This window comes from Cydia fagiglandana, chromosome 2 (genome assembly GCF_963556715.1).
Source record: "Cydia fagiglandana chromosome 2, ilCydFagi1.1, whole genome shotgun sequence".
In the NCBI taxonomy this organism is placed as follows: domain Eukaryota; kingdom Metazoa; phylum Arthropoda; class Insecta; order Lepidoptera; family Tortricidae; genus Cydia; species Cydia fagiglandana.
The window spans coordinates 22,084,666-22,107,520 of NC_085933.1; the positions used below are offsets into that span (position 1 = coordinate 22,084,666).

General features: G+C 35.7%; 2 protein-coding genes across 5 annotated transcripts in view; one reads left to right on the forward strand and one right to left on the reverse strand.

Annotated features, from left to right (window-relative positions):
• LOC134678787 (TOX high mobility group box family member 4-like) overlaps positions 1 to 22,855 on the reverse strand; it is a 60,214-nt gene that overhangs the window by 20,232 nt on the left and 17,127 nt on the right. The window contains exon 1 of one of the 3 annotated variants that reach the window (XM_063537525.1): positions 3,009 to 3,165. The exons of the other annotated variants lie outside the window; for them this stretch is intronic. Within the exon in view, the coding sequence (XP_063393595.1) occupies positions 3,009 to 3,120 (112 nt within the window). The 5' untranslated portion in view covers positions 3,121 to 3,165. Of the gene's footprint in view, positions 1 to 3,008; positions 3,166 to 22,855 lie in introns of those variants that run through there. 3 annotated transcript variants of the gene reach the window in all.
• Positions 4,736 to 11,294, forward strand: LOC134678426 (uncharacterized). 2 transcript variants are annotated; one of them, XM_063537011.1, is made up of 2 exons: positions 4,736 to 4,971; positions 5,915 to 11,294. In XM_063537011.1, exon 2 carries the CDS (start codon positions 6,584 to 6,586, stop codon positions 7,544 to 7,546), a length of 963 nt encoding a protein of 320 aa, XP_063393081.1. In that variant the 5' UTR covers positions 4,736 to 4,971; positions 5,915 to 6,583; the 3' UTR covers positions 7,547 to 11,294. The 2 variants fall into 2 exon arrangements, with proteins under 2 accessions (XP_063393081.1, XP_063393075.1); XM_063537005.1 differs by having other exon boundaries at positions 4,736 to 4,940.

The following is a 22,855-nucleotide window of genomic DNA, read 5'->3' on the forward strand; positions in this document are numbered from 1 at the left end:
TGTAGGTATAGTTAATAGGTATAAATACTAATGTGCCATGTGTAAAACGTGTTGTAAAATTGTATTTGAAAATGTTTTAGTACAAAAAATAGCAGTGCACACACCACATACACAGATATATTGTCAAGTGACAAGCAAAACTCACTAATTACTAAGAAAATATTAAACAAAACTCAACCTTATTTAGGTAATATGGTTCACTATGACTATTAACTTGTGGTAGTCATTAGTGAGTTTTGCTTGTCACTCGTACCTAAGTTGTAAAATTCTAACTCACCATTGCAATAAATGCAACAACGGAGTAACACACATATAAACAATATCCCAGCAACGACTCCAGGGAAAAATAATAACGGCCCCGACTCCATTTATGAACAAAAATCCTAAGTAGGTAATTTCACTTATTACGAAAATCGCAACGCAAATCGTTCACAACAGAAGCACAACGCTATTCTCATTCAATAAACAAAGAACTGTTACATTTTCGAATTCAAAAATGGAACGTTCTTCTCAACCCGTTCCAAAACGTAATATCAAAAGGGAATCACATTCCGCTGTTCGATATCTGATCCACTTTGTTAGATAAGTTTATCTTATCGGTATCGAGCTTATTGTGCGAGCTTGAGAGTGCTTTGTGACGTCAAACCCTAGATTTAATATCCTGGACTAATACGTCTCGCAATACTAAGCGGTAAATCGAACTTGTATTGAGGGAATGAAATTACAAACACACACAAGTCTAAATTATAGAGATGAGAATTCCAAATTTAAAATTACACAGCCTCTGGTCATGTCTATAATCAAGCGACATATTGTTGTGTGCGTGGTCGCTCTCTGCGATATCTATATCTATAAGTACTAACTTATTTTAATTAAGTACCTAAGTAATCAAACAAAGTAATACCTATTCCTAATGTAAGAGAAAGATAATTTTCCGATCTTTTCGTCGCTCACACATAAAGGAAGGTATAGACGGTCAAGCAAATCTTGTCAGTAGAAAAAGGCGCGAAATTCAAATTTTCTATGAGATGATATCCCTTCGCGCCTACATTGTTCCAATTTGCCGCCTTTTTCTACTGACAAGATCTGCTTGACCAAGTATACCTACACCATTTTCTAATATTTTAACTAAAAGAGATCTCTCTCTCTCGTTCTCTGGTGGCAGATAGGTACTTTTGAAAGCGATCCGGGGGTGGTAGACACTTTTGACGCGTTAATTCATCGGCTATTTATAGCTGGTCAAGCAAATCTTGTCAGTAAAAAAAGGCGCGGGATCCAAATTTTCTATGGGACGATATCCCTTCGGGCCTACATATTTCAAATTTGCCGCCTTTTTCTACTGACAAGATCTGCTTGACCAAGTATATATTTCTATTGGTTCTGGTTGTACGCAGCGGGCAGCGTCAACCAGATTCCAAGGCCTTACGACTGTTTTTAAGATGAATAAATAGGTATATCACATTCACATAATGTCGTTACACGGGCTATGTTAATGTATGCGCATATATATTTAGTTGTTTTGCACTTGCTAAAATAATTAAAATAGGTATAGTCTGTCAAACAACTTTGTCAGTAGCAAAAACGTTTCTGTGGAACGATACCCCTTCGCGCCTTCATTTAAAAAAAATCTGCTTTTTTTCTACTGACGGAAATGACTTGACACTCATTGAGTTTGGTGAACGGAAACTCATAGAGTTTTGTTCATTTGCTGTTTTGTTTTCTTTTTTTACAGAAAACACATTTTTTACAACTGGCTGTACAGTAAATTCCTGTCCAAATAGAAAAAAACAACTAACATCAGTAACGCCATCTCTGTAGTAATTGACATACTAAGTGATAAAGAAGCAACGGGCTTATCACAAATGCTTTGCTTGGATAAGCATAGCATTGTTTTGCTACTCACCGCTAGATGGCGCAAAGTACAATTCTTTTTAATTTATTTAAAGTTAGAAGAGATCTCTACTGAGAACAATTGAAAAAGAAAGGGGAAACATGTTGGGGCACCTGACACGGCACGATACTTACATAAAATGAAGGAAGAATAGAAAAAAAAGAGGCAGAGGAAGACAGACGTGTATTTTTGGACCAGGTCAGAGAGAAAATCAATGTAGTGGCAGCGACCGCAGAGAGAACGGAATGGCGGTTACCTACTCCACCGACAAGACAAGAGCCAGGCTCTTAAGAATTATGCTGTTGCTGATGATAGTTTTATATTGTATAAAGTAATGTACCTATTTATTATATTTTGCTTATTTAATAATAATATAGGTGCCTAAGTTACTACAATTAAGTTAATATAGGTACTTGAGCGTAGTAATTAAATGAATCGGAAATGTAAACCTTTGTTAATAGAAAAAGACGTCAAATCCGTAAAATGTAGGTACCTACTAAGGCGCGAAATATTTAAAGCATCGGACCTTTTCTACTAACTAATATTACGAGTACATAAAAAATTTCGGTTGTCTTGTAACGTTTAATAAAAAGGACTATAAGTACGTAGTCCCGTCGGTCATATTAAAATATTAGATTTATTCCCATCTCACTTTCTATTTATAACTGGATCGAAATAATAAGTAAATTATACTTTTTACTAAACTTTACTCATTTACTACTTACTACTTGGTATTTTGTACTATTTTGATGAGCAATAAAGTATAAAATAAAGAAATTCAAAAGATTGTGGAGAGATTTGTTATGGTAGAGTTAGACCAAGAAAAGTCTGCAACGATTTTGATAGCACACACAGTGCAAGTGTTATTTATACGTCATAATTTCATAGATGACGTTTAAAATAACACTTGCACTGCGTGTGCTATCAAAATCGTTGCAGACTTTTCTTTGTCTTTAATTAAGTAATTTTCATAAATTAGCTGAGCTCGTACCTTTACTGGAGTGAGATTTTTCTTTCCTCCCTCCAGCCATGCTCAACTTTCTTATATGAAAATTACATTTACATATTTGTTCGCATTTATTAAATATTAATTATATATACATAAGTAGGGACTTACCTGTGAGAAAATATCTCGCCAGATAAAGTATTGTCAGCAACACCAAATACAACAAATACGAAAACAAGGGAATTAACAATATGCACAGCAGTTTAGAATAGTCCGACAACATTTCTGACCAAAAACACCGTTAGATTCAATGAAAATTCCAAATAAAACGCGGAAACGTCGTTTCGACGGTCTGATCTACTATTATCTACATGAAAACCGTGATGTAATGAGGAGGCATGATGCTATTATGTACCTACATAAGTAATAAATACGACATGTTTGTCGTTCGGTGTTGATTTTACGTATTTTTATCAAATGTTCTTAAATGATAGTGGAATATTTATAATGCTTAAATTCCTCCTTATAACAACAGCAGGAGCCATTTTTGTGCCAACTCATAACTTGTCACAGTTGCAATCAATATGAAATCCTATTAGGGATCTTATATTATTGTCATTGTGACTAGGTACAACTTCTTACCTTTACAGATATCAAATATCAAATTCCTTAAACGTGCCAATAAAATAGAAAACCGGAAAACCAAACAAGGAAAACAGGGCAAAACGATTAGTTTGTGTTATAATGAGATTTTAGGGCAGGTAATCCGTTTACCACCGATACGATTGTGTTATGTCCACGATATTATAGCTTCTATTAGCGTACTACCAGGGTTGATAATGGAGTGTTTGAAATATACCTGGATTTATCGGATTAGTTAAACACCTTGAAATTTCTTCCGGACATATACTCGTACCATAGAGCCTACCGCGAACCACGTTCGACGTGTTGCCTCCCTGTCACACTTACGCACGAATTTACAAGTGCGACAGAGAGACAACACATCGAACGTGGTTCGCGGTAGACCCTCAGTTATGTCATTACTGTCATTAGTTAACCTTGTGCGTAACGCACGAACGTATCTACATACTCATACGTACCCTAGGTTGGATGCTCAGCTTAAAGTGACATTCCATTTCCAACTGCAGCTGCAATACTGATCATTTTACTATGGAAACGCGTCGTTGTCATTGTCAATTTCCATAGTAAAATGAACAGTATTGCAGCTGCAGTTGGAAATGGAATGTCACTCTTAACCGACAATGCGATGCGACAAAACCGCAGCTATTCATGTCACTACTAACATTGTTGTACCCATCTAGTAACAAAGTTATAGAGTCAGACCGCGAAAAGTCTGCAGTGATTTTGATAGCCCACGCAGTGCAAGTGTCATTTTAAACGTCAAACTTCTATGAAATTATGACGTTTAAATAACACTTGCACTGCGTGGGCTGTCAAAATCACTGCAGACTTTTCTTGGTGTAACTCTAGTAACATTCTAAAGATTTTTCAATGTTAGCACTCTTTGTATCCAGATCATAAAAATGCTTATTGGCGCTTGGTCAAGTATTTACTTTACTAGTACCCGCCGCGATTTTGTATAGAATGTATTAACATTTGAAATAAAGAAACATTTTTTTTGTAGAAGATTGTTTGATTTTAGAAAATGTAATGCATCGTCAACTTTCAATGACTTACGAACTCATCTTCCGAAAAAAGCTGAAACTTGGTTTTTTAAATAAAATAAACATTAATTTGGTTTCCAAACATTAAAACAATAACTTTAACATTGTGATTTATATGATCGAGTTATTATTACTTACTTATGTAATAATCATAGGGCTCTAAAATAGATTTCAATCAATAAAGTGCATTGCGCATCGCGTTTGCGTACTCGATCTAGGTCTTGCACTTTTGTTTATTTGGGTCCGAACCTGGCAGATAGCTTCTGGCTTGTGATAGCTCACACGTGTATCCATCATGATGTTTACATTTTTTGAAGTAGGCATTTAAAAATTAACTGTGTATATTCATGTGTGTAACCTATAAGTTGTAACTATTGATAAAACAAATGTGCAGTTACATGGATTGTCCTTAAATTTAGTAAGTAACATTTTCGGTGTCAGACTTTTAGGTGCGTTTTAATTTTTTTTATATATCATGGCGTGCGTACAATATGTTTTTGGCAGATTAACTAAGACTACGTCATACATTTGCATGCATTTTAATAAGAGTACTAAACTACCTACTGTCAACTGAAAACCTGATAAGTACTAGCAAAAAGAATAGATGGTATAGAGGGGTCCTGTCATAGTAAATTTTGTAGTCACTGTAAATTTACTGCCATCTATCGACACACCACTAAAACTCAAAATAAACACGTATAAAATTAACAAAAAAATGTATATATATATATGGATAAATGATTTTATTATTTTTATATAATTTTGACCCATGTTCATTCACTGATATCTATGTGTTAAAATTGTTAAATATGAAACGGTGTCGTCACGCCATCTAGCCGAGAATAGGCCAAAGGTGTGTGCGTCATCTATCCGAGAATGACTTTTACTCGATTTCCGAGGCACGTTTTTTCCTTAGACTTTATTCATCTTATACGAAGTTACATATGTATTTGGTACTAGGGTTCGATTAATCGATCAGATTTATTTATGGCATGAAAATAGTCAGAGACTGTCACTGTCTCAGGATTTGAATTATGAACGTTATACAGCCAAAGTGTAAAAAAGGAATATCTATTAATTGTAATAATTAGCAGGTATTTCTTTGTTTATGAAATGGCTGAAAAGGCCTAAATTCCACTTTTATTACAAGTTTAAAGCTTTCGTAAAACAGCCCCTTGAAAACACTCGTTGCAATAAAATCATTGTCCTTACTTTTAAATCACATGCTTATTTAAAACAGAAGTAAATAAGAGAACAACAATTTGTTAAGATTATCTAATTATTTAATAGAATATTGCTATTGGCGAATTTTATATTAAATTATGATTGTGGTTATTTTCAGCTTGTCTTATCAAATAAAAATGTATGCGCAAAACAACCATTTATTTGCAGATTGTGCAAGGACAAGCCGATAAAAACTAAACGAAGGAAAGATTTTATTTGTGATCTTTACGTTTGTGGATTTAGTCACATCACCGTCTGTGGGGAAATTATCGGCAATGAAGATATAAAAAACGAGGAATACAATAATTATGCATACTTAGCGACCTACGCCAATAGAGGATACTAAGGAGTCTATAGCAATGAGAAAATAATTATAATATGTATCCATTATTGTTCAATTTGCTTTCAAAATTAGTGATATTATATTAGTATTTAGTAGGTACTTATAGATACATATACATTATTCTTGTCTGATAATTATTCACACTTGTGAAATTAACATTCTAAAAGATAAGCAATAGTACAAAATAATATTTCTTACAGAGCACTTCTGAGAAGAATATTTATTTTATATTGTTATTGACATTTTGAATTGTAGATAAATAGTTAAATGTAGATAGTTAAATTTCAAAGTAACCCTTGGACTTGCCTAGGTACAAAATGTATTAAAAAGAATCTATTTGTGATTGTAATAAGGTCCATTACTATGTAGAGTATAATTTGATTCTAATTCTACAAGTACAAATAAATATATTTGCAGAAAAACTTCATATCCAACACATTACATTACATTAGGTACATTAATATTCAGGAGCAGCCTAGCATAAATATCTAAACATGACACACGACGCCAACATAACGAGTGCTTACACCAAAGCGTCGATGTTGGAATACATATCCCTTAGCAAAGCGTCCTCCGTGCTCTGGAGCCTCGCGCTCAGTGTCACTGTCCTCATCGTGTTCTCAGGGGTTTTGGCGTTCATCGCCATTTCCTGGATCAAAATACCAGCCTGGCGGCAATTCAAAAATTACACCTTTCTCAACATAGTCATATCCATGTTTTTGATGAACGCAGCATACGCTAGCTGCTTTGCGGACTGGCCTTGCTGCGGCACTATATTGAACTTCGTTTACTCATTGTCTATGTCAGCGTTCTCCAACTGGGTGCTGATCATGTGTCTAGTTATCTACACGAAAATCTTAAAGGTTTTCAGTGGTGACTTACAGCACAAATATTATAAAGCTAACGCTTTGACTTGGGGTTTGGCTATTTTAGAATCTACCTTTTCTTTATATTTTAAAGTGGGCACGGACGCTCCCCATATCTATGTCGTACATGCTATGACCTATGTCATTACAGGCATATACTTGAGCATTATTTACGCTCTTTTAAAGCTGACTACTGTAAGGATGGTTAGTAGCGAAAATACTACTCAAATATTTAAGATATTCTTGTATGTTACGAGTGCTTTCTCTATCTTGCTTCTCGCGCAGGCTCTTTATTACTTTCCTGAAGTATATGACTATCTTTTCATATGTATTTGCGGTTGTGAAATAATTCTGCTAATATCGTACTTGAGTATGAAATCGCACAGGGAAATATGGGATGATTACCTGAATGGTAAAGACGATGTTAATTGTCAGGACTGTAACAAGAATGTTGCGAATATTCGCATTCGTATCCAACCACATCAAAACAACGAGAAAGACCAACCACATCAAAACAAAGAGAAAAGACCAACCACATCAAAACAAAGAGAAAAGAAGCAGACCTTCATTTCAAGAGCTTGTACTGGCTGATTGGCCGACAATCACCTCTGACACTAACTAATAAAATGCTAGTGTATAAATGCATTATAAAACCCATATGGACATACGGGATTGAACTCTGGGGAACGGCCAGTAACTCAAACCTCGAAATTCTACAAAGGTTTCAGAATAATGTCCTAAGGGCTGTAACATGTGCACCATGGTTTGCAAAAAATACAGAGATACATGAATACGTAAAGATTTCAACAATCAAAGAGGAAGTTAATAGATATTGTGTTAAATACAAAGAACGACTAAAAAAACATACAAACGAACTTGCAAGGGACTTGGTAAACACCAACGACAATCCGAGTAGGCTGAAAAGGTGGCAAATACTGCGGCTAGACCAAAGGCACTAGAAGATAACTTCTATCAAAGTATAGTAGCGGAAGCAGTTATAAAGTTGACCCAAAAAATTTTTGAGCTTCATCACATATGTTCCTTGAGTAATTCTAAGCATTTCAAGCCTGGGAGGCAATAAGAAATGTGTGTCTACTCGGATTTGTAATGGATTCAAACTTTCAACCCCTTTTTAACCCTGTTAGGGGATGAATTTTACAAAACGCTGAAATTACTTTTCCTGTATTTTAATAATATCCCCAAATACAAAGATTCAAGTCCCGTGTTCGAAAAACCAAATTTTTCAACTTTTTACGTTTTTCTTGTAAAATTACTATGAAACTGAAAAAAACAAATATCAGCAATGAATTCTACGTCTTTGGTTTATACGAAAATGATACCAAACTTGCCCTAGTACCCACCAGGATCAGAATAGATTTTTTTTAAAGATGACGGGTGGCGGCCGTCTTTGTACAAACTTCAGGCTAGAAATGCTTAGAATTACTCAAATATCAGATGTGATGAAGCTCATAGCTTAATAAAAATTGTTTGGGTCATGTATGGCAGCGTTACATAACTGATTCCAGTAATAGAGAGAGTATTTAATGGAATACCTCTCAAAACCCTCAAAAAGACAGAACATCTGATTATGGCTAAAACTGCCGATTGCAGATAAAAAGAGAAAAAAAAAATTCGCATCTGCAACCGCATTATTTTTAACATCCGCATCCACATAAAATCGATGCGGAGCTTATGCGGATGCGGATGTCGAACAAGTCGGTAGGACGTCTTAGCGGTGGCATAAGTGCTAGGTAATTTCATCATTACCTATTAACGAAATCGTCTATATCCGGAAAAGTCGGCCAAGTTACTGTTAATTAAATATAACGCACCTATATTTTTGTTCAAATACTAAACTTTTAGTTATTTCTTTCATAAAAATGATTATAAATGAAATATTTGACGTTCTTAAGTACCTAAATCTTGACTTAAGTACCTAAATCTTAAATCAAAAAATCTGCATCCACAACATCCCTGGACTGTAAAATTAACTTGAAATGAATATTTAATAAAATAACGGGGTTAATATCGCGGACCAGCATTTATTGCTCTGTGGCCATGCCATTTGGTATACATATGAAATATGTTGTTGTTTGAAATGTTTCTAAAAATATGCATTTCCATTAAGTTAAAGATAGCAATGACCTGTATGAAGTAGGAAATAACATGGTATTTGTGTAAATAGGATGACATGCAGGCGTTTCTAAATATATGCGTTTCTATTAAGTGATAAGTAATCAGAAATTATGTTTAAGCAATATGAAATCATAACATCTTTAAAAATAGCCACACCACAGTCACGATTCGCGTTTAAATGAAAAATGTACACTTTTCGCACTTAACGTTGTGTAACTATTTTAGGAAATGTCCTCATTTCAACACAGCCAGCCATTATATCTAGACTCTTGAATGTAAGCGTTACTAAGTTATCAAAACACTAAAAAAACAATGCGTAAACAATTTTGACAAAAATATAAATATGTATTTTGCTGATTTCCTTTAATAACTAATAGTTCGTCTACGTATCAAGCAACAGGACACTTGCTAAAGGGTCTAGCAGGCTAAGCGAACAAGAAGTGCCCCCAACGACGGATTTGGTCATTCTTTCAGGTGGTGTACTGGCAGGTCCTAAGAACTCTCTATGCTTAATATCAGTCCTCGATCTTCTTTTGTTTTCGAGTTATTCAGGATAATGTAAAATCATCAGTGTATCATTGAAAGTGTCATATTTTGTAAACCGTTCAAGTTAGATTAACCAAACAAAATTATCATCATCATCATCATCTCAGCCATAAGACGTCCACTGCTGAACATAGGCCTCCCCCTTGGACCTCCATACGTGCCGGTTGGAAGCGACCCGCATCCAGCGTCTTCCGGCGACCTTAACAAGATCGTCTGTCCATCTTGTGGGTGGACGTCCTACGCTGCGCTTGCTAGTCCGTGGTCTCCACTCGAGCACTTTTCGACCCCATCGGCCATCTTCTCTGCGTGCAATGTGGCCTGCCCATTGCCACTTCAGCTTGCTAATCCGGTGGGCTATGTCGGTGACTTTAGTTCGTCTACGGATCTCCTCATTTCTGATTCGATCACGTAGAGAAACTCCGAGCATAGCCCTGTCCATAGCTCGTTGAGCGACTTTGAGTTTTGAGATGAGGCCGATAGTGAAAGACCACGTTTCGGAGCCGTAAGTCATCACTGGTAACACACATTGATTACAACAACAACAAAATTATATTTGTCAACAATAAAATAGACTACAAAATGAATATGTTTAACCTGCATCATGTCCTTATACTTCATTATAAAAAAAAACATTTAATTTTTCTTCTCATTATTTTTTATACTATTCGCGGAGATACACCTACAAAAAAAATATGCATGAGTAGCCACTAATACCCACTATATGCACATATAAAAATATTTGCATAAATCTTCGTGCGTCATCTCAAAAAAAAAACATTATCGATTAGCCGTTTCCGAGATCCTGGAAACGGCTCTAACGATTTCGATGAAATTTGCTATATGGGTGTTTTCGGGGGCGATAAATTGATTTAGCTAGGTAGTTATTATCTCTGGGAAAACGCGCATTTTTGAGTTTTTTTATGTTTAGAGCCGTTTCCGAGATCCTTGTTCGATAATGTTTTTTTTTTTTTGACATGACGCACGAAGATTTATGCAAATATTTTTATATGTGTATATAGTGGGTATTAGTGGCTACTCATACAAATTTTTTTGTAGGTGTACCTCCGCAAATAGTATAAAAAATAATGAGAAGAAAATTTTTTTTTTTTTATAATGAAGTATAAGGACATGATGCAGGTTAAACATATTCATTTTGTAGTCTATTTTATTGTTGTCAAATATAATTTTGATTGGTTAATCTAACTTGAACGGTTTACAAAATATGACACTTTCAATGATACATTGATGATTTTACATTATTCTGAATAACTCGAAAACAAAAGAAGATCGAGGACTGATATTAAGCATAGAGAGTTCTTAGGACCTGCCAGTACACCACCTGAAAGAATGACCAAATCCGTCGTTGGGGGCACTTCTTGTTCGCTTAGCCTGCTAGACCCTTTATATATTTGCATCTTAAAGATAATGTTGATGTCACTAATTATCGGTGTAATATCGGGGGTATAGATTATAGAACAAATGATTTTCCTGTGTCTAATATTGAAGGTAGCACTGATCTTATCTTACTCTATATTTTTTCTCAGGGTACGACAAATTAAAAGTACGGGGAAGCTTGATAATGGTGTGATACATAACGTACCTAATTGTTAGAAAATAAATGTATATGTACATAAGTAGTAATAAATGTATTGAAATATGGAGTGTTATTATTAAAATTCATTTAAGGCGACCTTAAAGTTTCTAAAATAGGTAGCTGGTATATTTATAGTATTATATAAAAACTATTTAGTAACAACTTTTTCATTATCAAATATATTATTTACGGGTACCTGATACCCACTACAGGCTATAAATTCTTTATATGTGACAATACTAACACACAACACTTCAAATCTGGACAACAAACAGACAGATATTTTTTCAGATATATTAGGAAACGTACGTAATTTTCACGGTTAAAACAGTAAATACTCACATTCTTTTGTTGCTCTGGTAGCAGTTCCAAAAAACGCATAAGAGCAAGAAAATTGTTATAACGATTGGCGCCAATATTAACCTCAGAAATACTTTCTTTGCTACGTCTTCTTCCTTACATTCATGATCCACACATTCCGAAATTTCCGAAGTATTCATATTCTTGAAGCACTTGCTACTCAATAATCGTATTTAGGAAGTTTTCTATGGATAAACGTTAATCGATGATGAGAACGGGCTCGTTAATATGTTCTGATAATTTGATAAAGCTTAATATGCCCGTTACACTTTTATCATATTTATTTATCGGCGCATAAATAAGACTAGTTTAACATGCAGCTTTCCTTTATCTATATCTTTGTTTGATGAATAATCCTTTATTTTGTCCTACTTTATACACTGATTTATGTAAAGCTGAGTACTTACATTCTTTTATTGGCTTTATAGCAGTTCCATATGAGGCACAGAATTAGGAAGATAGCAATTACAATAATTGCTAATAGTTTAAGCCACCCTCTCCTTGCTATTTCTTCTATTTGATCATCATCAAGTTCAGACGAATTCATTTTTTCAACAAGTAAATACTACTTTTTAACAACTTTTTTTATTTATGTGTTACAGGGTTTGAGTTAGGTGCGATAATCCCAACAGAACACTGTTCTGTTAATGGCCTAAATGTTTATATTATCTTGTTAGGTATTTATCTTGAACGACTATGCTAGTTTTTCGATAAGATTAGCTTTTGAAGCTTTGCACTTTACTAAAAGCGTTGAAGTATACACGGGCCTTTCATATGATATTCTAAATTATGTAGAATATGTATTTTTTGTTATGTGTAGAGCAAGTTTTCGGTGTAGGAAAATATCTTAAGGAAAGCTGTTGTAGCATTAAATTTCTACATAAAGTCCTCATTGAGAACAATTGAATCTGTATGTGTTCTTGGTGCCCAATTGGCTCTATAGTCCCTATGGGAAACATTCATTTTGAAACGGTTGATTACAAATTGTATTAAAAATTGGCCCCACATATTCATCACTAGTAGGATGTAGGAAAAAAGGACAAAGGATAAAGTAAGGACTTCGATTCATATCCTTAATCTCGGACTATCGGTATCCGGTATAAAACCAAATTCGTAAATTTCAAGTAACTAGGTATCTCTGTTACTCACACTATCACACTGGGAAAGAGAAAGATGCCGGAAATTTCGTAGTTCGCGGTAGGTTCTCAGCAGTGAGCTGCATATAAGTATACCGAAATACCCATGATAGTTCCAAAAAGTCGGTAGAAAGATACAGGTGCGTATTTGACTGCATCGAATGTATTAACCAACGTACAAATTTGCAACTTTTGTTCCTATCTCTGGTAAAAGGTAGATCATGTTTTATTTATCATTATCTATGAGCTATATATAGACTTATTTATTAATGTTGCTAGTTTCGTTATGTAGGGAGAAACTGTTATTTTCAGAATAGTACTAGACAAAATATTTTGTTACTACTTAGTTACTTACACAAAAATTGGGACTTTAGAACTATGTGTTACACCGGGCAATAGATCGGTTTGTAAAAACAAAATCGGCTTTAGGATATTTATCAAAATGTATTTCTTTACTCAATGAATTTGGCTCGTTATTTTTTTCAGTAAATAGGTAACGTTGGATTTTCCATATAGGTATAAGGTAGCTAAACATTTGCTATAAGTAGTAGGTACTAAAATATTAAAGGTAGTACGTTTAAGCTTTCTAAATAACTGAAGTGCTAACTGCATGTAGGTTATCATTATCAATTTTATTGTACTAGATACTGCCCTACATCGCAGTAGGTACTTAATTAATTAAACGGTACGGTTAATGACAATAGAGTTTTCTAGGGTAACGTTTCATTATTTGCTATAATTAAAACTGTTGATATAAGTATTTGATATAATAACCTAATATTTTGTGCGAAATGAAAAGAAACGGATGGCTTAACTAATTGAAATTTTATACCTACAAAGTTTAAGTGTAAAAATTAAAATGATTTAATCATGTTTGTTCCCAAACAGTGTGAAACTATGGAGTAACATTAGTAAATTGAATTACTTCATTATTTCCACTATTTAAACTTTCTATCTGTCCAGACTCAGTATCTTTGTAGTGTTTTGTTATTTAAACCCGATCCTAAGAATCTGTTGCGATTCGTTGGCATGACCTAGTTACCTGAAAGCGATATTGATTTATAGCCTTTAGGTGCCCTATAGAGACCTAGATTTATTAGGTTAAGTACTTGTATGACGGCGCAAACTGACAGCTAGTAAATATTATAATTAATAATTTAGCAGAAAATTGGGAAAGTTAGTTATTTCAAATCCATCGAGTACCTACAAGAAGATTAGGTATAACATCACTAGAGGTCGCGAGTAGGTGTTAGTACGTACTTTCATAAGTACCTAAGTCACTTACCTATTAGGTACCTAAGTATACCTAAGTGTTTTATTAAGATAACTTTAGGTATACATACAAAGTTTCATTTTCATACAGGCTGCGGTGATTTGCGACGCAAAGGTATATTATTATCCTTTCATAATATTTGTTTCACTTTTAGGTATTACAGGCACTTGTAAAATTAAATATTTATTTTTTAATTACTTATAAAAAAACCGTTCACGATCACGAGGTTGTATAAAAGACGGCTGCATACATCCAATGTCAATAGACATTCCGGTTCTGTAAGTAGACAGACAGTCAGTCAAGGTTCTATTGTGAAATTCAATCACATGCACGCTTCTAGTTGAGCATGAGGCATGAGTAGGGAATGCAAATCGGTTATAATCGTAACCGAAATAATCGGTTATAACCGAATATTTTGATAAAATTTCATAACCGAATATTGGAAACTCGAATAACCGGTTACGGTTATTTTCGGTTATTTATTTATGACTTAAATTGTATGTGAATATAATTTTTGTCATTCGTGTACTTTAATAATGAAAATATGCCATATTTACTTCCCTTATTTATGAAATATTTTTATTGAATATTGTATCACGTCCATGGTCATATTTTACTTTTACTGTATTTTGTGTTTTATTAAAAAACGAAGACTTATACTACTCACATTCCCTAATACCTACTGTATCTTTATTTTCGTAATGTTTTAATTACTTCACTGTATATTTATAATTTTGTGTCAAAAATAACCCTAACCGATTATAACCGATATTCGGTTATTTTTCGGGCATAACCGTAACCGAAACCGGTTATGAAGTTTGGCCGGTTGCATTCCCTAGGCGTGAATATACTCTTTGTAAAGTATTTCGTGCCTTGAGAAGCATTATTCATATCCACGTTCAGTAAAGGTACTGTTTCCGAACGTGATTATTAATTTATGTTAGCGTATTCGAACGAGTCCCTCCGTTCGTCTTGATTTTGGATTATCTATGTTTTTGTCGATTGTCGGTTGTGCGCCATTAAGCCCAATAAAAACTCATTGCTTATAAATAAGATATTTTAATATTAACATGGTGTAGAAGTGGTAAATAAAAATGGAAGCAGAAGAATATAAGAAACTTCTTGAGCAGCAGTCGCAATTGGTAGCCGTGATGCAGCAACAAATGCTCATGCTACAAGAGCAAGTAAAAAATGTCACAACGCCGGATGTTAAAAGCCGCGTCTCTGTGCCCTGGCCGCAACCTTTAGAAGTAGATGATGGCGATCCTTACGAAAATCTTACCTTTTTCAAGAGCCGCTGGGAAGATTATTGCCTTGCTACCGGAATGAATAGTTGGAGTACCGAAAAAGATGAAACAAAAGCCGGGCTACTCCTCAGCGCAATCGGTACAAAAGCCATGAAAAAATATATGGATTTTGGCTTGTCTGAGATAGAGAAGAAGAGTCATAATGAAATATTAGCAAAAATGGAAAAGGTCATATTTCAAAAAACAAATGTAATATACTCCAGGTACTTGTTCAATATCAAAAACCAGAATGAAGAAAGCTTTGACGAGTATTTACTGGCTCTAAAGAAATTGGCTAAAAGATGCGATTATAAAGATTTCGAGGAAGAGATTTTAAGAGACAGAATTGTGGTGGGAATAAAGGATGGTGAAGTGATAAAAGAGTTGCTAAAAAAGCAAGACCTAACTTTAGAAACAGCCATCAATATCTGTCGTGCCTCGGAAGGTGCTGCTGCACAAGTTGCAGATCTAAAAAAATCTGAAGAGGTCAACAAAATTAATAAAAAAAGGCTGGATAAGGACACACCTAAAAAGTGTAAATTCTGTGGAGGTGTTCATGTATATCAAAAGAAAGTATGCCCAGCCTGGGGACAGCGTTGTGAATAATGTGGTGGCCGAAACCATTTTAAAAAGGTTTGTAAGAAGCGTGGAACGGTAAAAGAATTACAAGAAGACTCTGATGACAGTGTAATCATAGCGGAGGTGAGGCACAATGAAGAGTCAGGTCCTGTTGAGGCACCACTGTTGTTCCATATTGGCGAGAAAAAACAGAAAATATACTGTGCTTTGGACACAGGAGCTGCAGTTTCTGTGATGGGAGCAGAATACTATAAAAAGTTAACGGGTCAAAAGGATTTATTGGCTTTGACTCCACCAGTAAAAAAGCTGAAAGTTTTTAACGGCTCTCCCATCATTAATCATGGAAATGCATCCTTCTTAGTCACCAGAAAGAATCAGGATTATAAATTAAACTTTCACATTGTTAATGGAAAACATGAACCGCTTTTATCAGAGAAAGCTTGTGTAGCTCTGGGCTTTATTCAATACTGTGATGAAGTATCAACAGAGCTGGATCGTTCTAGTGCAGAGCATATAATGAAACAATATGAAGATGTCTTTGAGGGTTATGGCAGCCTCCCAGGTGAAGTGTCATTAGAGCTGGATGAATCAGTCCCAGCCCGGATTCAGCCTGCACGTCGAGTCCCAGTTGCACTAAAAGAAAAATTAAGAATAGAACTGGAACAACTAGAAGCTGATGGCATCATAGTAAAGGAGACGCAGCACACAGATTGGGTAAATAACATATTGATTGTTAGTCGAGATTCAAAATTCAGATTATGTTTAGACCCTATTCCGTTAAACAAAGCTTTAAAGAGACCAAACTTCCAATTCACTACTCTAGATGAGATGTTGCCTGAGCTCAGTAAAGCGAAGGTTTTCAGCACTGTAGATGCTAAGAAAGGATTTTGGCAGTGCCGTCTTACTGAGAACAGTAGTAAACTGACTACATTTTGGACTCCGTTTGGTCGTTACAGGTGGCTCCGTCTCCCGTTCGGGCTCTGTTCATCGCCTGAGATCTTCCAGCAACAACTCACCAGTCTCCTTAAGGATCTAAAAGGCATTGAGATTATAGCCGATGACATTTTAATTTATGGAGTTGGAGAGACAGTTGAAGAAGCCGTGTTGGATCATAATATTAAATTTGAAAAATTACTAATAAGGTTAAGAGAAATAAATTGTAAGTTGAATAAAGACAAAGTCAATCTTCTAAAAACATCAGTGAAATTTTATGCACATGTGTTAACCAATGAAGGTCTAAAGGTAGACAAATCTAAGGTAGAGGCTATTAACAACATGCCTACTCCAACATCTAGTAAGGATGTTTTACGTTTTCTGGGAATGGTTGGATACCTTAGCAGATTCATAAATAATCTCAGTATTCAAGCTACGCATCTTAGGAGGCTAACAAGAAAAGATGTGGATTTTGTCTGGTCTGAAGCAGAATATAAAGAGTTTAATATGTTAAAAAAGAAAGTTAGTGATTTACCTACATTGCAGTATTTTGATGTAAATAAAGAAGTGGTTTTAGAATGTGATGCGAGTGAATATGGCTTGGGTGCTGCAATGTATCAGAACAATCAGGTAATAGCTTTTGCATCTAGATGTTTGACAAAGACAGAAAAGAAATATGCTCAAATAGAGAAAGAAATGTAAGCAGTGGTGTTTGCTTGCATCCGATTTAATCAATATGTAGCGGGCAATAGTAGAATTATGGTCAAGACAGATGACAGACCATTAATTAATATTGCAAATAAACCACTGATTGAAGCTCCAAAAAGACTACAAATGATGCTACTCACACTTCAAAAATATAATGTACAGTTACAATTCATTCAAGGAAAAGAAAATGTTGTAGCAGATGCCCTATCCAGAGCTCCAGTAACAGAGGTATGTGACACTTATGATCTGGAAAAATAAAATTAAGGAAAAAAAAGTTTATAAACTGATAAGCAAAATTTCAAGTTTAAAATATTTAAAGATTACAGATAAACTCTTAGAAAAAATCAAAGAAGAGTCCATAAAAGACACACTTTGCCTACAGTTAAGTGAATATATTATTAACGGATTCCCCAGATACATATCAGACATGCCAGCAGAGGTCAAGATTTTTCATAAATTCAAACATGAACTGTCCACATCAGATGGGCTCATCTTCAGAAATAACCAGGTTTTGATTCCAGAAGCATTAAGAGCAGAGATGATGCAAAGAGTTCATGTCAGTCACAATGGAGTTGCTAGTACCCTTCGTTTAGCAAAGGGAAACATTTTCTGGCCTGGAATGTCAGGTGAAATAAAAAAATATGTTGAGAAATGTACATTTTGTATGGCACATGCTCCGTCACAACAAAAACTGCCTCTAATGTGTCATGACATACCGGCTTACCCTCCCAATATGTATCCATGGATGTATTTAGCGTGGGAGATCTAAAGTTTTTGGTCACTATAGATCATTACTCAGATTTTTTCGAATTAGACAAAATTTCTAATTTATCAGCTAACGAAATCATATCTATCTGTAAGAAAAACTTTGCTCGACATGGTGTTCCTCAGAGAGTATGCACAGACAATGCAACTAATTTTGCCAATGAGTCATTTAAGAAGTTTGCAGATAAGTGGAATTTCGAGCATGTGACATCATTACCGCATCATGCAGAGTCAAATGGAAAAGCCGAAGCTACTGTGAAAATTGCAAAGAAGCTAGTACTTAACAGCCTAGAAACCAAACAAGATTTATGGTACAGTTTACTTCATCAGCGTAATGTTCCTATAGAAATGGACAATACCAGTCCCTCTCAGAAATTATTTTCTAGAAGAACACGTTCTGGACTTCCTTGCCTGTTAAGACATTTAAAGCCAAACATAATTCCTGATATTCCAGTTAAAATAAAAGAAAGAAAAGAAAAGATAAAACGGGAATGTGATAAAAGGTGTGCTGAGCTGCCAGAGTTACAGGTAGGACAGAATGTTGTTACTCAACTTCAGCCAGAGGTTGATAAGAGATGGAGTTTTGGTATCATCACAAAGAAACTAAATAAAAGATCGTACATAGTACAGGTAAATGATAAAGCATACAGAAGAAGTAGAGTTCACATAAAGCCTTACAGTGGGGACACTGTAGATGGTGGTCACCCTAGTCAGACACAGGTCCCAGATCACCAACCGCTGCACGATAGAGAACCAGAGTTTACTGGCTTTGAATTAGTGGAAGAGAACCAGTATACTAACCCTCTAGTGGTTCAGCCACCAATCAGAGAACAACATCCACCGATGGAACCTGAAGAGGCCGTGCGTCGCAGTGGGCGGGCTAAGACACAACCACGTCATCTAAGAGACTATGTTGTATCTTGTTTTGAGAAAGGGAGATGTTTCCGAACGTGATTATTTATTTATGTTAGCGTATTCGAACGAGTCCCTCCGTTCGTCTTGATTTTGGATTATCTATGTTTTTGTCGATTGTCGGTTGTGCGCCATTAAGCCCAATAAAAACTCATTGCTTATAAATAAGATATTTTATTATAAACAGGTACCTTCATATATTTTGGACGATCAAAGTGACGTCTGTTCTTTTTGCTACACAAGGTCAGAGAAAAATTGATTTCTTCATTTAAATAAAGATTAAATAAATAATTAATGCGGAATCTCAAAGCGGTAGTCCATAGTAAATAACCTACTAATGACGTAATGATACCCTGACCGTGAGTGTAAAAGGTCGGCCGGTAGGTACTTACAGTATCAATTCTAATGTCAATGTTTCACGTTTCCTTATCTATTTATGGTGATAAGAAAAACCCGTGGTAAAACTAACATTTTTTTATCTATTGACTACCATTTTAATCATTTCCTATATTTAGAGAACTAAAAATGGAACGCCCAGTTGAATGTTTTAACTTGTATATTGAAACAAAAAGTAAATGAGATTAGGAGGCTATTCGGATTTACTAAATGATCACAGTTTGATTTAACACACATTGTATGTCGCTAGCACCGGCGCAAGTGATGTTAAATAAGGAAATCAAATTGTCATTATGTAGAAAAGTGCGAAGAGGTATTCTCCTTGTCATCAGCCGTGTTATTGAACAAAGAATTTTCATTATATCCACAACCTTACCAGTTTTAAAAGTGTTTGGATAAATTAGTTGGAGTATGATACGAATAATGTTGATATCCCTTCGTTTCATTCCTTTTTATGGTTTTTACCCAAAGGGTAAAAACGGGACCTATTACTAATTACTAAGACTCCGCTGTCCGTCTGTCCGTCTATCCGTCTGGGGCCAAATTCGACATGTACAACTGTCAGATTTCGCATCCACGTCAAATCAACAGTTGATTTTATTGCATACTGAGTGTTGATTCCATCAACGGTGGATAATATCATTTGGTACAACCAAAACTCAACTCTAAACTAAAGGTGGTTCGGTTTGGTTTGCTTGTCACCCTAACTGTGGATTGTTAATGTAAAATTTTGACATTGTACGTATTCGAGAACTTATGATTTTTCCCACATCAACGGGAATTCAACACGATACGTCAAACGTCGCTTGTCGAATAGGGGTCCTGTCCGTCCGTCTGTCTGTCACTAGACTGTATAACAAAATATACTAAAAACAGAATAAAATAAATATTTAAGTGGGGCTGCCATACAACAAACGTGATTTTTTTGGGTAAGTAATGGTACGGAAGCCTTCGTGCGCGAGTCCGACTCGAACTTGGCCAGTTTTTTCATATTAAATCATGAGATAGTACTACATATCCTATAGCTATATGATCTTCACTCGTTATCGTCTTGTATTACCATAAAAACTGACTTCGTTCCCCATATTAGTCAAGCCCGCTTCGTGACTTTATTTCCAAACAGGGACAGTCAACAATAAACTTGTTAATTTATTTAGTATCGCGAAGTTATTTTAAGACGTCATGATACTTGTTTTCTAAAATCGGCATACGAGTTAATGACCTGGTTCTAAATGTAAATTATTTGACCTCTGCCCACAAGTTTGCTCGTAAACTTTGCCCACAACGTCATTGCACAAATTTGCACTAAAGTTTTTTTAGGGGCTCTACTCACCTTTCAACGGATCACATGCGATATTTGATACTTTGCGGCTTTTGATCGATCAATTGAAGCAATACTACTATTGAGATGAACCTACTTAGCCAGCAATGTGTCTAGTACAGCCTGGTAAAAAAGAGTAGACATTAAAAAACCGGGCAAGTGCGAGTCGGACTCGCGCACGAAGGGTTCCGTACCATAAAGCAAAAAAAAAACGGAAAAAATGCAAAAAGAAAACGGTCACCCATCCAAGTACTGACCACTCCCGACGTGGCTTAACTTTGGTCAAAAATCACGTTTGTTGTATGGGAGCCCCATTTAAATCTTTATTTTATTCTGTTTTTAGTATTTGTTGTTATAGCGGCAACAGAAATACATCATCTGTGAAAATTTCAACTGTCTAGCTATCACGGTTCGTGAGATACAGCCTGGTGACAGACGGATGGACGGACGGACGGAAGGACGGACGGACAGCAAAGTCTTAGTAATAGGGTCCCGTTTTACCCTTTGGGTACGGAACCCTAAAAAGTGGCAACACTGTAGTGTCGTCCCTTTCAAATCAATCCATATAAGAGAACGGGATGACACTACAGTGTTGCCACTTTTTAATTTCTACTCTTTTTTGCCAGGCTGTATCGCATGCGATTTGTTGCAAGGCCTGTTGTAGAGGCGAAAGTAACTACCGGTTTAACATAATGATGTCACTTAATAAATCTTGGCTACGATTTTAATGTACGAGCACAGAATAAATAATAGTACTAAGTACAGAAGATTCACTCTCTAACAAAACGCGTCTGTTACGATCAGGACAGATATGGCCGCTAGGTGGCGACAGCGCCACGCGCGGCTTATGGCAAACCCCAAAATTGGGGTCGAACGGATGTACTTTTAGCTACCTGTAGCAAAGCGACGAAATCGCGGAGTGAGACACGCCTGCCATAGGTACACATTTCCATCAAAGTAAAAATAGTTTTCCTATGTTTTTTTTGGAGCTGACTCTACTTTGGTAGGGCTGCCAAATATCCGCGGTAATTACAGATACTGCCTTATTTTGCCGGTTATTATATGACAGATCACGAAGTCATTTATAAAATGACATCCAGAAACCGTCTCTTTGATTTAAGTATTTCCATAAGCAAAGTAAAACGTAAAATCTATTTTTAAAATTTGTTTGTTCTGTTTAATGAATCACGCAGACGCTTAATCTGTCCCGTGACACCACCGTTGAATATGTTCAGAATAATTATTTACATTAATTTACTAAAGTCTAATTTATAACCTTCATCATCATCATCATCTCAGCCATAAGACGTCCACTGCTGAACATAGGCCTCCCCCTTCATGATGGGGGGTGAATGCCATAATCGCCACGCTTGGCAGGCGGGTTGGCGATCGCAGTCGAGTACACCGAATTTGAGGGACGCTGCTGCCCGTCCACCGGTGGCCTTGGACCACAGAATAACTAATAGTACTCTTGGACGTAGTTTAAGGATATACCCGGGTCAGGGTTATAACCTTAGTTTTGCAATTTTATCAAACTTTTGAAGAACCTATAAGGGCTATAAGGTATACAGGGTGATTCCGGGGTCGTGGAGCAAGCGATCAAGGCATGATACACAAGCCCATACTGAACAACTTTTACTATAGGACCAACTCCGAAATCGCGAAAAAAAAATTGGTAGTTTCATACATTTCGGCCGATCACTGTATTATGCCTTGATCGCTGGCTTTACTATGGGACCAAATCCGAAATCGCGAAAAAAAACTGGCCTTCCCATAGAACACGACAACATGTGATCGGCCGAAATGTATGAAACTACCAATTTTTTTTTTTTTTTTTTCGCGATTTCGGAGTTGGTCCCATAGTAAAAGTTGTTCAGTATGGGCTTGTGTATCATGCCTTGATCGCTTGCTCCACGACCCCGGAATCACCCTGTATATAAGAAGAGGGTCGTATA